The sequence below is a fragment of the Hyaena hyaena genome, unplaced genomic scaffold (assembly GCF_003009895.1).
Source record: "Hyaena hyaena isolate Hyena2069 unplaced genomic scaffold, ASM300989v1 scaffold_1327, whole genome shotgun sequence".
In the NCBI taxonomy this organism is placed as follows: domain Eukaryota; kingdom Metazoa; phylum Chordata; class Mammalia; order Carnivora; family Hyaenidae; genus Hyaena; species Hyaena hyaena.
In genome coordinates, this window is record NW_024081958.1 from 173,583 (window position 1) to 190,987 (window position 17,405).

The following is a 17,405-nucleotide window of genomic DNA, read 5'->3' on the forward strand; positions in this document are numbered from 1 at the left end:
TTTTTCAAAGTTGGCCTACTTATGTGAGCTGTTCATGTTTGTTATCAGCTTTAAGTCCTATCCAATATAAAGACTTTGACTAATCTTTAAGTCTTTATATGACCTATGTATATCAGCAACAAAGATTATTAGTTACCCACTCACTAGGCATAGAGCCTTAGAGCAATTCAGAGAGTAAAATTTAGATGTTGGTCTTCAGTACCACGAAATCCAGGAGGAAGACAATATGCAATGAAATTTCCCGACTGAGTCCAGACAGAGATATCCACAGCAAAAATTACCAGCAAATATTTTATAGTTCACAACTGTAAAGGACAAGGAAGAAGAATGTGATCTATTGAAGAAATGCTTTTACGTCTTAATAAAATCCAATTTTACCTATCTCAGGAAGTGTCCATTGTGTTGTTTGCAACGATGGCTTTGCTTTGACTCACCTGCACCACTCTTGGCCTGGGGGACCAGATGGTTGGATTAGAACAGCTCCATCTTCTTTGTCGAAATACCTGGAACATTTAACATAGATTTTAGATTGTTATATGGGTGACCAGAAAATAATGTTACTGTCCAACAGTTTTTCCTATAAGTAATTACTGTTTCTTCGATGTAAATATCTTAAAAGTGAAATTGATGTCTTATATGTATATATTCCTAGTCAAACACTGACCTAAACACATCAGAGGCATGTACTAAGTATGTATGGATTGTTGAATATTAAAGCCAAATGAGTATAATTTGCTCAATAATATTTAAATAGTACTTGTAGTGGTCTGACAAAAATATGGTATCTTGCTACAGACTCAATAATATATAATCATCTTATATAAATATTGGCAACTCTGACAAAGATAATGGTACCTTTTTTTACCCACTACTGCAGTACTAATAAGTCAGAGGTCTGCAAAGTTACCCAAATTAGGTTCTGATTTGTAATCTAAGAATTTGTCTGATTAAGGAAGCTTCCTATTGGCCATATTTTCTTTTTAAAATTACAAGCAGGTCATATTTTAGAAAAACAAAAATTGCCAAGATGTGTCTGTGTATCATGGTTGCTTTAATAATAAATGCTAATGCTAATAGGAAAAAAGCATTAATCAAGCATAATTGTCAGGTTATTTTCAAGAGCTCACCAAATTGAGAACATAATTATAGTATTTTTTCAAGGCATAAATTTAACATTCTTAATAAAGATGCACGTTTTTAATAGTGATAGTTATTTTTACAGATAGAAATTTTATGATGCCTGAATATTTTCTAAGCAAAACTTTTCTATTTTTTTCAAGAATATCTTCAAATGTCTCTCTCTTTCTCTCTCTCTCTCTTTCTCCCAATTTGAGAAATAAAAGAAAACTATGTTGTAAACAAACAAAGACTAATAATTAAATTCAGGTAACATTTAAGAATTCCATTTGTTTTTTCAATTTCACCAGGAAGTTCTCATCAGGCTCCATGTTGATAGCATGGAGCCTGCCTGGGATTATCTCTCTCCCTCTCTCTCTGCCCCTCCTCTGCTGTCTCTCAAAAAAAAATACACTTAAAAACTAAAAAAATAAATAAAATGTTAGTAAAAGATAGATACAAGTTGCAAACCTTGACTATATATGAACATTAGGAAAATATTTTGGTTTAATTTTAAGCCAGGAAAAATGAAACCATCTTGTGAGATATCCCTACAATACAGGCTACTTCCCTCATTAATCCCAACAAGATTAAGTAATTACATAACTGTATTATAAATGTTGCAGATTGTAATGATATTTTAAAGGCAAAGTGAAATTTAAGTAAATCAAATATTAACATATGTGAAAAGCATATTAATATAACTATATGTAAGGGGACAAATGCTTTTTTCATAAATACTGTCATCCTTGATTACTAATCTTGGTATTTTTTTAAGATTATATATATATGTTTGGGGGGAGGGGCAGAGAGAGAGAGAGTTCCAGGTCGGCTCCGCACTGTCAGTGAAAAACCCTACACAGGGCTCCATCACATGAACTGTGAGATCATAACCTGAGCCAAGATCAAGAGTCCCAAGTTTAACTGATTGAACCACCAATAAGAATTAATATTATTATTAATACATTTTACATTATTAGTACCTGAAGAGCTCTACACTGACTTTTTCATCCTTCTTACACATTTTCTTACATGTATTTAAAATGTAAAACATCTTGGGGCACCTGGGTCGCTCAGTCAGTTAACTGACTCTTGGTTTCAGTTCAGTTTATGACCTCACACTTCTGGTTCGTGAGATGGAGCCTCACATGAGGCCCTGTCTTGAGAAAGTGGCAGCTGCTTAGGGTTCCCTCTCCCTCCTTCTCTCTGCCTCTCCCCCTCACATTTTTTTCCTCTCTGTGTCTTTTTCAAAATAAATAAACTTAAAAAAATAAATAAATGTAAAACATCTTGAATCTTTTGCATAAAACCGTATATCAATAGCCATAGTCTGAGCATATTTTAAGATTATATAGCTGAAGAAATTGTAGTAATCCTTTCCCACAGTAAACAGAAAATTGCATTTATCTATATGTTACCAAAATAACCATTTGAAAACTGGAAAACATTTTTGTTTTATTTCATTAGCATTTTAAAATGATTTTTAATATATGAAGTTGCTCTATACAAAGTACCAAGATACTGGTTATATTAGATAGGTTCTCATCTGCTTGGGATGCTTTCCAAATGGCTCCACTCCACAGCAAGTATGTTGGCTAAATGAAAATGAGTTTATGTACTAGCTCTGTCTCTAAAGAAAGAATGGAAGTGAGGGAGAGAGGCAAACAACAAGAGACTCTTAAATACAGAAAACTGAGAGTGAATGGAGGGGATGAGGGGAGGGGGAAATGGGTGATAGGCATTGAGGAGGGAGCTTGTTGGGATGAGCACTGGGTGTTGTATGTAAGTGATGAACCACGGGAACCCACCACAAAAACCAAGAGCACACTTTACACAATGTACGTTAGCCAATTTGACAATAAATTATATTTGAAAAAGAAAGAAAGAATGGAAGACATCTTTGAACATTACTCTCTTCCTGACTCTGTAATAGGCTTTCACTTAAAACTATCTAATTTAAACTTCATAATGACTCTACCCTAAAATATTTATCCATACTTTTCAGGCTAGGAAACCATTATGCAGAGAGACCAGGTAATTTCCTTGTAGTATTTTTATAATTGTTGTTGTTGTTATTTACATATTAGCTTTTTCCAAAACATATATCTCATAAGACTGTATACATATGGAAAGCTAAAATTAACTTACGGTAAGTGAAGTTGAGATATAGGAAATCTAAGCGAAGTTATCTATAGATTCTAGAGTTGGGTTCCAACTTTTTTCAAGCTTTCTAGAGGCAAGATTTAAAATGTAGTCATTTTTATGGCATATAGTATCCACAAGTTAAAAATAAGCAGTTGCTGGTGCAGCCCCTCTGGAAAACAGTGTGGAGGTTCCTCAGGAAACTAACAATAGAACTCCCCTATGACCCAGCAATAGCACTGCTAGGAATTTACCCAAGGGATACAGAAATGCTGAAGCATAGGAGCACATGTACCCCAATGTTCATAGCAGCACTCTCAACAACAGCTAAAACATGGAAAGAGCCTAAGGGTCCATCCACGGACGAATGGATCAAGAAGATGTGGTTTATCTATACCATGGAATACTACATGGCAATGAGAAACAATGAAATCTGGCCATGTGTAGCAACATGGATGGACCTTGAGGGTGTTACGCTGAGTGAAATAAGTCAGGCAGAGAAGGACAAATACCATATGTTTGCACGTATAGGAGGATTAGGAGGAACTTGACGGAGGAACAAGGGGGAGAAGAAGGGCGGAAATGGTGGGGGAAAGAGAGAGAAGCAAGCCATGAGAAACTCTTGAATGCTGACAAAAACTGAGAACTGATGGATGTGGCGGGGGAGGGGGGAGGGGCATGGAGGAGGACACTTGTGGGGATGAGCACTGAGTGTTATGTGGAAACTAATTTGACAATAAACTATTTGTAAAAAAAAAAAAAAAATAAGCAGTTGCTTAGGAAAAGCACATGTAACCAAAGACTGAAGAGAAATTACCCCCTTTTTGTAATCTCCTGGTGTGATCACTAACATTTAGGGAGTTTCATAAAACCATTTCTGAAAACCATGTAATCTTAGGATATGATACTACCCTGGAATAAAGAATGATTACTTAGGCATTAATTTATTGGTTGATGGAGAAAAAAGAGGGGTTTCCTTTTGGAGAATTTTATATATCCATTGAAAATAATGATTTTGAAAAATATTTATTGCCCTAGGTAATGGTCACAATAAAATGTTAAGTGGGGAAAAGATTTGTATTTCACAATAAAATGTTAAGATAAGAGAAAGAATATAACATTTTATATTTTCATACACTTATATTTAAGTTTTTTCATACAAACTCCTTTCTGGATCTAACATAAATCCCTCTAATTTGTTCCTACTAAAAGCAGAAGTAATATCATTAAATAAGTGCTAATTGGATCATACCTCTCCATGCACAGCCATCAAGTGCTAAGTAACATTTTAATAATATTCCAAAATATCAAAATAAGGAAGTTAAGATAAGCACGATTAATAATTCTCTTTCAAATATAAGTTCTCTGTGTTTTTTTATTTCACTAAGAGAATGAATTGGTAATTTACCTATAGTGAGAGGATCTAAATTCCACTTTGCCATAGTACTGTATGATCTTAAAATGCACAATAGTTCATCCCTTCTTAAGGTGATGTATGTGTGTAGAGGTAAAAATAGAAATTGAAGTACTGTAAGGAACACACCCTTCTTCTATTCATTACCATTTGCCTGGCAAGTCAACTAGCCTCAGGCCAAAATACATCATTTCAGGTCACCAGGCTAACAATTTCCAGTGCCCAGTTCTCTAGTAAAAGGAATCAACGTATTCCAGAAAACAGAAAATATTACCTTCAAAACATTTTGGAAACCTGCAAAGATATAAACCAGACTTTTCATTAGTGCTGTAAAATTTAATAACACTTCCACTTATAATTGGACTTTTTGTTTTTTATTCAGGATTACATTATGTGGTTTCTATGTATTCCTCAACTTAACTTTCATCCCTTTACTACAGCTCATTAGGTAGGGAAAAGAGGAGATATGAAATACAAATTAAATGGCTTTATTGTTGGTCCCTTAGGCAAAAAAGACATATATACTCCCTAGAGAATTATGTAGACTCCCAAGATCAGTAGGAGCTCTTTCTTAGCTGTTTTCTTTTCTACAGTACATTTAATATTCTCTAGTGTCCTTGATAATATTTTCTTCAATAAATATTATAATACCAGCTTAATTACAAAGTCAGGGCAGAAAAGCTGGCAAACGCAAAAAAAAAAAAAAAAAAAAACCCCACAAAGGAGAAGAATCACCATTAGTAAACTTTGATGTATGTTACCTTTTTCTACTCAGGTAAAAATCTTATTTACCTACATATTTTTAAAATTATTTCATAGTATACATACTATTTTTATAATTTTCTAAACTCTAGCAATGTATTCTGCAAGATAGATTTTAGTAACTAAATATTATCATATGGATATACTGTCATTTACTTAACTGAGATTATTTCCAATTTTTGCTATTAAAAATAAAGCTACATTGTGCATCCTTGTAGACATAGTTTTACATTTGAATTTTCCTATAAACTTCACGAGCTTTAATATTTAAGTCAAAATATGAAACATTTAAAATTTCACTGCCAAAAGATAATCTTGTATAGTTTCATCATTTTCTCTTAAAGCAGTGTGAGTATTCTTTTCTAAGAAGTCTACAAAACAATGTATTTTCTTTACTTTTCCAATTTCATTGATAAACATTACATCTTATGAAATCATGTTCAGAGAGTGAAAATCTGAAAGAATTAATCTCCACAGCAAAAAACACTAAAATAATTTCTATAGGCTAAGGGAAAATGAAATCAGATGGAAACTGGCTTTCATAACAAGGAATTAAGAACACCAGAAAATAAAATGGTCAGCAAATATTAAGGGCTATTGAAATTATTATTCCTATATGTACACATATTTTTTCTTTCCTTAGAGAAAATCAGCCATGTAAAGTAAAAATTTTAACAAAAAAAAAAAAAAAAATGAGTTCATAACAATTACATGGTCAGTTAATCTTTGACAAACTAGGAAAGAATATGCAAAGGAAATGACAGTTTCTTCAACAAATAGTGCTGGGAAAACTGGACAGCTAATGCAAAAGAATGAAATAGGACCACTTTCTTACATCCTACACAAAAATAAATTCAAAAGGGATTAAAGACCTAAATGTAAGACCTGAAATGCTAAAAATCCTAGAATAGAGCACAGAGAGTAATGTCTTTGATATGGGCCATAGCACACTGTTTTAGATACGTCTAAAATGTTTTGTAGATATGAGGCAAGAGAAATTAAGCAACAATTTCCTATTAGGAAATACATGAGAACTACCTTAAAATAAAAAGCTTCTGCACAGTGAAGGAAACAATCAACAAAGCTAAAAGGCAAACTAATGAATCAGAGAAGATATTTGCAAAGGACATATCCAATAAAGGGTTAGGATACAAAATACATAAAGAACTTCTTAAATTCAACACCCAAGAAATAAATAATCTAATTAAAATATGAACAAGAGACATGAATAGACATTTTTTTTTTCCAAAAAAGACATCCAAATAGCCAACAGGCACATGAAAAGATGCTCAGCATCACTCATTATCAAGCAAATGCAAATCAAAACTATGAAGACATAACACCTCATTCCTATTAAAATGGCTAAAATCAAAAACATAAAAAACATATGTTGACAGGGATGTGATAAACAAAGAAGCCCTCATGCACAGTTAGTGGAGAACTGGTGCGGCCACTGTGGAAAATAGTATAAAGATTCCTCAAACAGTTAAAAATAGAACTACCTTATGACCCAGCAATTGTACTACCAGGTATTTACTCAAAGAATATAAAAATGCTAAATCAAAGAAATGCATGCACTGCAAGGTTTATAGCAACATTATCTACAATAGCTAAATTATGGAAACAGTCCAAATGTCCATTAACTGATGAATGAATAAAGTGGTATATATATATATATATATATATATATATATATATATACATATATATATACACACACACACACACACACACACACATACATACATATATACACATACATACACAATGGAATATTACTCAGCCATTAAAAAGAATGAAATCTAGCCATTTGCAACGATGTGGATGGAGCTAGAGAATGTTATGATAAGTGAAGTAAGTAGTCAGAGAAAGACAAATACCACGATTTCACTCATATGTGTAATTTAAGAAACAAAACAAATGAGCAAAGAATAAAAAAAAAAAGAGAGAGAAAGAAAAACCAAGAAGAGACTCTTAACTATATGGAACAAACTGATGATTGCCAGAGGTGGAGTGAGTGGGGGAATGGATTAAACAGGAGATGGGGATTAAGGAGTGCATTGTCCTGATGAGCACTGGGCAATGTATGGGATTATTGAATTTATAATGGATACTTGAAACTAATATAACACTGTATGTTAACTATACTGGAATTGAAATAAAAGCTTAATAATAATGGCTTTTATAGAATACTTAGAAGTAAAATATATGGCAACTAAAAGCATACTGTTATAAATTTCTTAAACTGTTCACTAAGTATTTTAATGTGTTATAATAAATTTTATATGCATATCTTATTATCTAAAGAAATATCCAAAAAAGTATAAAGAAGGGTAACAAAAATGACATAAGATAAAATGGAATATAGAAACATATTTGTATACCTCCAAAAAGATAAGAGGAAAGAAAAGGGACAAAGAAAAGACAAAAAGGACAAAGGAAAGAGCTGAGAAACAATGAAAACATTTTTAAAAAAATCAAATACCAATATGAAATTCAAGTATGCCAATAATTACATTAAACACTACAAACAAAACACTTCACTTAAAACACAGACTGTGACTCAACCATAGATTTTTTTACAAAAAATAAATATACTTTAAATATAAGGTACAAAAATTTTTAAGTTAAATAAAATTTTTAAAAGATTAACTATGTTAGCATTAAGTATAAGAAACCTGGAATGGTTATACTAGTGTCAGCCAAAAACCTTGAAGATGAATAGTATTAGCAGGAAATGAAAAATATATTCAATCAGGTGATAATGAAAGCACAACAAATTAAAATTTATGAAATGCAGTTAATTCATCATTAGAAAAGTGTAGTGTTTTTTTCCCAGTTTCTAAATTACAGTAAAACACGCATAGTGTAAAATTTACTTTTTAAACCATTTAAATATATATTTCAGTGGTATTATTCATAATGTTGTGCAACCACCGCCATCATCTATCTTCTTAACTCACTTTGTCTTGTAAAACTGAAAGTCTGTACCATTAAATTATAACTTCCCATTCTCCCTTCCCTCCAGCCTCTGGTAATCACCAACCTATTTTCTATCTGTGTGATTTTGACTACTTTGAGTACCTCATATAAATGAAATGATACAGTATCTGTCTTTTTGTGACTGGCTTATGTCACTTACTGTAATGTCTTCAACATTTATCCATGTTATAGAGTATGTCAGAATTTCCTTCCTTATTAAGGCTGAATAATATTTCTTTGTATGTATAAACCACATTTTAGTTCTCCATTCAACTATCAGTGAACACTTGGATTACTTCCAAGTTTTAGCTATTGTGGATAATATTACTATAAGTATGAGTGTACGACTATCTCTTTGACAGCCTATTTTCAGTTCCTTGAATACATTTTATTTATTTTTTCTTGCCTTATTGCTCTAGTTAGAACTTCTAGTACCATGTTGGATGGAAATGGCAAAGGCAGAAATCCTGACCCTGTTTCTGATCTTTGAGGGAAAGCTTTCAGTATTTCACTATTGAGTATAATGTCCATTATGGATTTTTCACATATGGTTTTTATTGTGTTGAGGTAGTTTCCTTTTATTCTTGATTCGTTGAGCATATCTTATCATGAATATATGTTGAATTTTGTCAAATGTCTTTTGTACATCAATTGCAATGATAATGTGGATTTTTCCCTTTATTCTATTAATGTACTGTATTACAATGATAACTTTTATATACTAAATCATCCTTGAATTCCACAAATGAGTCCCACTGGGTCATTGTGCATAATCCTTTAATGTGCTGCTGAACTTAGTGTTTTGTTGAGAACTTTTGCATCAATGTTCATAAGTGATATTGGTCTCTAGTTTTCATGGCTTTGACATCAGTGTAATCCTGGCCTTAAAGAATGAGTTAGGAAATGTTCCTCCTCTTCAACTTTTTGAAAGTTAGAGAAGGATTGGTTTTCGTTTTTCTTCGTGTATTGTATAGAATCCACTAGTGAAGCCACCAGGTCTAAGCACTTTCTTTGTCAGAGATTTTTGATTACTGATTCCATCTCCCTACAAGTTATAAATCTCTTTAAGTTTTTTATTTGCTTGTGACTTGGTCTTGGTATGTTTTGTTGTATCTTCTTCCTATCCTGAAACTTTTAGTAACATATCGTATCCTTTGTATCTTATAATATTTTTATTCAAGTTAAAACTTTTGTCTGATGTTAGTATGGCCAGTTTTGTTCTCTTTGGTTATTACTTTTAGCTTCTTCTCACTTTCAATCTTTTTGTAACTTTGGGTATAAAATGAGTTTCTGGTAAACAATATTTAGTTAGATCATGTATTTATTTTCTATTTTATCAATATCTGTCTTTTGAGTGGAAAGTCAAAACCATTTACATTTAAAGCCATTACTGATAAGAGGTACTTAGTTCTTGTTTTCTATGTCTTATAGTTTTTTGACCTTCATCTTCTACGTTACTGTCTTCTTTCATGTGAACTTAGCTTTTTTTGTTTTTTGGTTGGTAGTGAAACATTTAAGTTACTCTCATTTCTTTTTGTGTATATTCTTTAGCTACTTACTTTATTACTATGGAGTTCACATTTGACGATGTAAAATCATCACACTATAATTTTAGTTTATATTAACTTAACTTCAATATCATACAAAAACCCTGCTTATTTGATAGCTCCATCCTTGAGGGAGAGAAGGGGTCAACATGGTGGAGAAGTAGGGGGGGATCCATACTTCCCATGAACCCCAAGAGTCTGGGAGGAATAGAGTCAGAGTCTACCAGGGAGACATCAGGAAAACGTGATGAGCCATAGGTGGGTGACTGCGAACTGCGGGGAGGGGGAAGATAAAATGGGCCCCATAGGCACAGAGGGGAGGGATCCCCTCTTGTGGAGAGACAACGGGAAGAGAAAGAGCAGCTGGGAAGCATAGGACTGTATCTGGACAAGAGAAAATCTCAGACCGGGAAGGAGAGGGATCTCATCTCTAACTGTGGGACCTTCTTCGGGCTGGGGGCGGCTGCCCTGTCCTCCTGGGGAGGAGGGTAGCCACCTCTGGGTTTGGTGGTAAGTCAGGGGCACAGTCCGCAGCAGGAGAAACCAGTCTCCTCCCCTGAAATGATGTGGCACAGGACAGAACCGGCCAGGACTACATGTCCGGTGGCATTGAGAGTAACTTCCCCAGGACTGGTGTGCATAGAGCAGGAGTTTAAATCCCAGCCAAGTGCTGGGTCATGGGAATCAGCAGAGCAAGACAGATAGCCTCATCTGAGCCTGCGACACAGTGAGGATGGCCCAAATGGAGTGATTTTGGGACACTAGGTCTTGGAGAAGAGACTGGGGGTTCACCATTTTTCTCCCCAACACCACCAAGGTGGGGCCTCAAGGATGGTCTATGGGGTCCACAGTGGAGACAGGACCCATCTACACCAAACCACACCCCTCTGTGCCAGGTAACTGCATATCTACTAGAGCAGGATAGACACTGAGGAACCAGACGGCCCCCTCTTCCAGACCAGTGCTACTGCATTGCTTGGATTAATTCTAGGATAATTCTTCTTATTTACATATATTCTTCCTTCCTTTTCTCCTTATCTCTTCCCTCCTCTAGGCTGGTTACCCTGGTTGTTGATTTGTTTAAGCAGACATATTTAATCCATTCTCTTGATAAGGGTTCTACACCTCCTTCTTTACTTTCCCTCTCTCTGGATAATCAAGCCATACAGTTTCTCTGTCTGGGTGACTTTATCTTTGTTTCTTTTTCCCTGCCTCCTTCTTTATTTTCCTTTTCCTCTCTCTCCATTAATCCATTTAGTCTCTCTGCCGAGTCAATGTTTATTTTTTCTTTTTCCCTGCCCCTGTCATTTCTCTCTTTGTATATGCTCTTCCATCAACACCACCTCCACTCTGTTCTTTACTTGTAACTGGTGTTTGTGTTTTTTTGCTTTTGGGTTGTTTATTTGTTTGTGTGTTTGTGCATTTTTGTTTTCTGTTTGTCTGTTTTCCTTTCCAGGGCTACTTCAAGGAACAAATCAAAACACACCTGGTGGAAGGCCCAAAACATCACTACAAGTAGGGAAATAAAATAACCAAAGTCACACCAACAGAGAGCAAGTAACACTCTCCAAAAAACACCTCCTGAATGGCAAGGCCCTGGATGGTGTATGACCCCCTCCTTTAATATAGCAGTGCTCACAGGTACAGAGCTCATAACAAGATTTAAAATTCATAAGGGACAGAAAACTAGCCAAAATGATGAAATGGAAGAATTCTCCTCAAAAGAAAGTCCAGGAAGAAGTGACAGGTAAAGAATTGATCAAAACAGATATAAGTAACATAACTGAACAAGAATTTAGAATAATAGTCATAAGATTAATCACTGGGCTTGAAAAAGACATAGAAGACAGTAGAGAATCTATTGCTGTAGAGATCAAGGAACTAAAAACTAGTCATGATGAGTTAAAAACTGCTGTAAATGAAGTACAAAATAAAATGGAGGCAGCCACAGCACGGATTGAAGAGGCAGAGGGGAAAATAGGTTAATTAGTAGATAAAATTATGGAAAAAGAGGAAGCTGTGAAAGAGATATTTTTAAAAAAATCCAGGATCACACGGGGAGAATTAGAGAACTAAGATTCAATCAAATGGAACAATAGCCATATCATAGGAATTCCATAAGAAGATGAGAGAGAGAAAGGGGCTGAAGGTATACTTGAACAAATCATAGCTGAGAACTTCCCCAATCTGAGGAAGGAATATGACATTGAAATCCAAGAGGCACAGAGAACTCCCTTCAAATGTAACTTGAATCAATCTTTTGAATGACATATAATAGTGAAACTGGAAAAATACAAGGATAAAGAGAGAATTCTGAAAGCAGCTAGGGATAAATGGCCCTTAACATACAAATGTAGACACATAAGGGTTATGGTAGGTTGATCTGCTGAAACCTGGCAGGCCAGAAAGGAATGGCAGGAAATCTTCAATGTGATGAACAGTAAATATATGCAGATAAGAATCCTTTATCCAGGAAGCTTATCATCCAGAATAGAAGGAGAGATAAAGGTTTTCTTGAACAAACAAAAACTGAAGGAATTCATCACTATTGAACTAGACCAACAAGAGATCCTAAAGGGGACTCTGAATAAAATGTTGCAAGGACCACAAAGTACCAGAGACATCACTATAACCATGAAACCTACAGATAACACAATGACTCTAAACTCATATCTTTCAATAACAACACTGAATATAAACAGACTAGATGCCCCAACCAAAAGACATAAGATATCAGAACAGATTAAAAAACAAGACCCATAGATTTGCTGTCTATAAAAGACCCATTTTAGACTTGAGGACACCTTCAGATTGAGAATGAGGGGATTTTAAAGTTAAGGCAGTAACAAGAGACAAAGAAGGACATTATATGATAATTACAGAGTCTATCCTTCAGAAAGAGCTAACAATTATAAATGCCTATGCACCTGATTTGGAATTACCCAAATATATAAAACAATTACAAACATAAGCAATCTTATTGATAAGAATGTGCTAATTGCAGGGGACTTTAATACTCCACTTACAGCAGTGGACAGATCATCTAGACATAAAATCAGTAAAGAAACAATGGCCCTGAATAATACACTGGACCAGATGGACTTGACAGATACATTTAGAACTCTACATCCTAAAGCAGTGGAATTCACTTTCTTCTCAAGTGCACATGGTACATTCTCCAAGATAGATCACATATTGGTTCACAAAGCAGCCTTCAATAAATAGAAAAAGAAATGAGATCATACCATGCACACTTTCAGATCACAATGCTATGAAACTTGAAATCAATCACAAGAAAAAGTCTGGAAAATCTCCAAAAGCATGGAGGTTAAAGAACATCCTACTAAAGAACAACTGGGTCAACCAGACAATTAGAGAAGAAATTTAAAAATATATAGAAACAGATGAAAATGAAATTACAACAATCCAAACCCTTTGCAAAATACATTGTAATCCAGGCTTATCTCAAGAAACAACAACAAAAAATCCCAAATACAAAAATCTAACAGCACACCTAAAGCAGCCATTTATGAAAAGCCCACAGCTAATATCATCCTCAAAGGGGAAAACCGGAGAGCTTTCCCCCTGAGATCAGGAACACGACAGGGATGTCCACTCTCACCACGGTTGTTTAAAATAGTGTTGGAAGTCCTAGCATCAACAATCAGAAAACAAAATGAAATAAAAGGCATCAGAATTGGCAAAGAAGAAGTCAAACTTTAACTTCTCAGATGACATGATACTCTACATGGAAAACCTGACGGACTTTACCAAAAGTCTGCTAGAACTGATACATGAATTCAGCAGTCACAAGGTACAAAGTCAGTGTACAGAAATCAGTTGCATATTTATACACCAATAATGAAGCAACAGAAAGAGAAATCAAGAAACTGATCCCATTTACAATTGCACCAAGAACCATAAAATACCTAGGAGTAAACCTAATCAAAGATATAAAAGATCTGTATGAAGAAAACTATAGAAAACTTTTGAAGGAAATTGAAGAAGACACACAAAAAAAGGAAAAATATTCCATGCTGATGGACTGGAAGAATTTATATTGTTAAAATGTCAATACTACTCAAAGCAATGTACACATTCAATGCAATCCCAATCAAAACTGCACCAGCATTCTTCTCAAAGCTAGAACAAACAATCCGAAAATTTGTATGGAATCACAAAAGACCCCAAATAGCCAAAGTAACATTGAAGAAGAAAACCAAAATGGGAGGCATCACCATCCCAAACTTTAGCCTCTACTACAAAGCTGTCATCATCAAGACAGTATGGTATTGGCACAAAACAGACACATAGACCAATGGAATAAAATTGAGAGCTCAGAATTGGACCCAAAAGTGTTCAACCAACTAATCTTTGACAAAGTGGGAAAGAGTATCCAATGGAAAAAGACAGTCTCTTTAACAGATGGTGCTGGGAGAACTGGACAACAACATGCAGAAGAATGAAACTAGATCATTTTCTCACACCATGCACAAAAATAAACTTGAAATGGATGGAAGACCTGAATGTGAGACAAGAAACCATCAAAACCCTAGAAGACAAAGCAGGAAACAACCTCTTTGGCCTCAACATCAGCAATTTCTTATTTGACACATCTACAAAGGCAAGAGAATTAAAAGCAAAAATGAACTATTGGGGCCTCATCAAGATAAAAAAGCTTCTGCACGGCAAAGAAAACAATCAACAAAACTAATAGGCAACAGATGGAATGGGAAAAGATAGTTACAAATGACATATAGGATAAAGGGCTAGTATACAAAATCTATAAAGAACTCACCAAACTCCATACCTAAAAAATAAATATTCCAGTGAAGAAATGGGCAGAAGACATGAATAGACACTTCTCCAAAGTGGACATCCAGATGGCCAACAGACACATGAAATGATGCTCAACGTAACTCATCATCAGGGAAATACAAATCAAAGCCACACTGAGATACCACCTCACAACAGCCAGTGGCTAAAATGAACAAATCAAGAGACTCTAGATGCTGGCGAGGATATGGAGAAACAGGAACCTCTTGCACTATTAGTGGGAATGCAAACTGATCCAGCCACTGTGGAAAACAGTGTGGAGGTTCCTCAAAAAATTAAAAATAGAATTCCTCTATGACCCAGTAATAGCACTGCTAGGAATCTACCCAAGGGATACAGTAGTGCTGATGCATAGGGGCACATGTACCCCAATGTTTGTAACAGCACTTTCAACAATAACCAAATTATGGAAAGAGCCTAAATGTCCATCAAGTGATGAATGGATCAAGAAGATGTGGTTTATCTATACAATGGAATACTACATGGCAATGAGAAAGAATGAAATCTGGCCATTTATAGCAAAGTGGATGGAACTGGAAGGTATTATGCAAAGTGAAATAAGTTGGTCACAGAAACATATAGTCACACAGATACCATATGTTTTCACTCATACGTGTAACAGGAAAAACTTAACAGAAAACCATGGGGGAGTAAAGAGGGGGAAAAGTGTTACAAACGGAGAGGGAGGGAGGCAAACCATGGGAAACTCTTAAATGCAGAGAACAGACTGAAGGTTGATGAGGGGTGGAGGAGAGGGCAAAATGGATGATGGGCATTGAGGGGAACGCTTGTTGGGATAAGCACTGGGTGTTATATGTAAACTAAATTGACAATAAATTATATTAAAAAATAGCTCCATCCTGACCCCTTTCACCTGTTGATGTCACAAAATTATATCTTTATACATTGTGCACCCCAAAACATCAACCAGTGATTCTTTTAAATTCATCAGTCTCTTAAATTATATAGAAAACAAAAAGTGAGGCTACAAACTATTATTACAATAATATTAACTTTTATTTACTTTTTAAAGTTTATTTATTTTTGAGAACGAGAGCATGTGAGCAGGGGAGGGGCAGGAGGGGAGAGGAAAAAGAGAGAGAGAGAGAGAGAGAGAGAGAGAATCCCAAGCAGGGTCTCTCTGCACTCAGTGCAGAGCCAGATGTGGGGCTCAAACTAACAAACATGAGATTATGACCTGAAATGAAATCAAGATTCAGACCCTTAACCAAGTAAGCCACCCAGACTCAGACTAATAATCTAAAACATTAGATTTTACAATTGCCCATGTATTTGCCTTTATTGATACCTGTATTTCTTCTAATGTCTTCAAGTTGCTGTATAGTGTCCTTTTAATTCACCCTGCAGGACTCTCCTGAGTATTTCTTGCAGTGTAGGTCTAGGGGTAACAAACTCACTTGTTTTTTTTTTTATCTCTCTGAGAATGTCTTACTTTCTCCTTCGGTTTTATAAGACAGTTTCACTGGATATAGAATTTTTAAATTCATTTTTATTTCTTTTTGAATTAAAAAAACGTTAATGTTTATTTATTTTTGAGAGAGAGAGAGAGAGATAGACAGACCATGAGCAGGGGAGGGGCAGAGAGACAGAAGACACAGAATCCGAAGCAGGCTCCAGGCTCTGAGCTGTCAGCAGAGAGACCAAGATTGGGCTTGAACCCACAAAAAGCAAAACTGTGACCTAAGCCAAAGTCAGATGCTTAATCAACTGAGCCACCCAGGTACCCCTGGATATAGAATTCTTGACAGTTTTTTTTTCTTTTCAAATTTTGAATTTTAATGGTTTGTGTTATTGTTTTTGTTTTTTTATTTTAACAGATTCCCTCTGTCCTAAGCCGAAGTATAAACGTAAGGTCTTTTCAAATCTTTTCTGAACCTGCACCTTTCTCTAGGCACATGTAGTCACTTTCTAATTTTTCCTCATATATCTACTTGCTTTTGAATGTCTTAGTATTCAAGAGCTTCTTCCCAAAGGGGAAAAAATTAAAATGAAGAGGAAATACAGCAGCGGAGATTTACATCCCTCGGAAGGCTCTTCATTCATAAGTTCAGGGGTTTGCGACAATGGAGGGAAATGCAACAACAACAACTGCTAACCTCTTTGTTTGCATCTCTCTGATCAGAACCAGTAATCAGAGCAGAGGTCCCCAATATTTGTAGGTTAGAATCTTTTTTGCTCACCCTGGATCCTGCAAGCTGTCAGGACCAGGTGTGCAGAGGTTGGCCGCAGAGCTGGGGTTGAGAGACAGGGAGCTGCTGCTGCAGGAAGAGTTGAAGTTGACCACAATTAACTGCAGTTTACCATTCAAGCCTCCCCCTGGAAATTCCAAGAATTTCATAGACTCCCAGGGTTCCAAAATAGTTACATCACACCAATTCTGCCAGTACAATTACTGCCCAGACTTCTGGACTCTACTTCCAGGAATTCCACCCATTGCTGCAGAAACCTCTCTCAGGAAAAGTAGTTTCAAATACTAAATTAGAATATTTGAAAGGTGTAAAGCAATGACTTCTGTTTTCAGGTTTAAAATCTATAAAGTATTAAAAATAGAAGCTACGAGAATTACAAGAATTAAAATAAAAGAA

The 17,405-nt window shown here is 35.2% G+C and overlaps 1 protein-coding gene across 1 annotated transcript in view; it reads right to left on the bottom strand.

Moving 5' to 3' along the window:
- Positions 1-398: 398 nt before the first annotated feature.
- The window catches only part of LOC120225118 (transcription factor SKN7-like), a 53,294-nt gene continuing 36,287 nt past the window's right edge, over positions 399-17,405 (bottom strand). Inside the window, exon 3 of the mRNA XM_039223348.1 lies at positions 399-503. Within this exon, the coding sequence (XP_039079279.1) occupies positions 431-503 (73 nt within the window). The 3' untranslated portion in view covers positions 399-430. The remainder of the gene's footprint in view (positions 504-17,405) is intronic.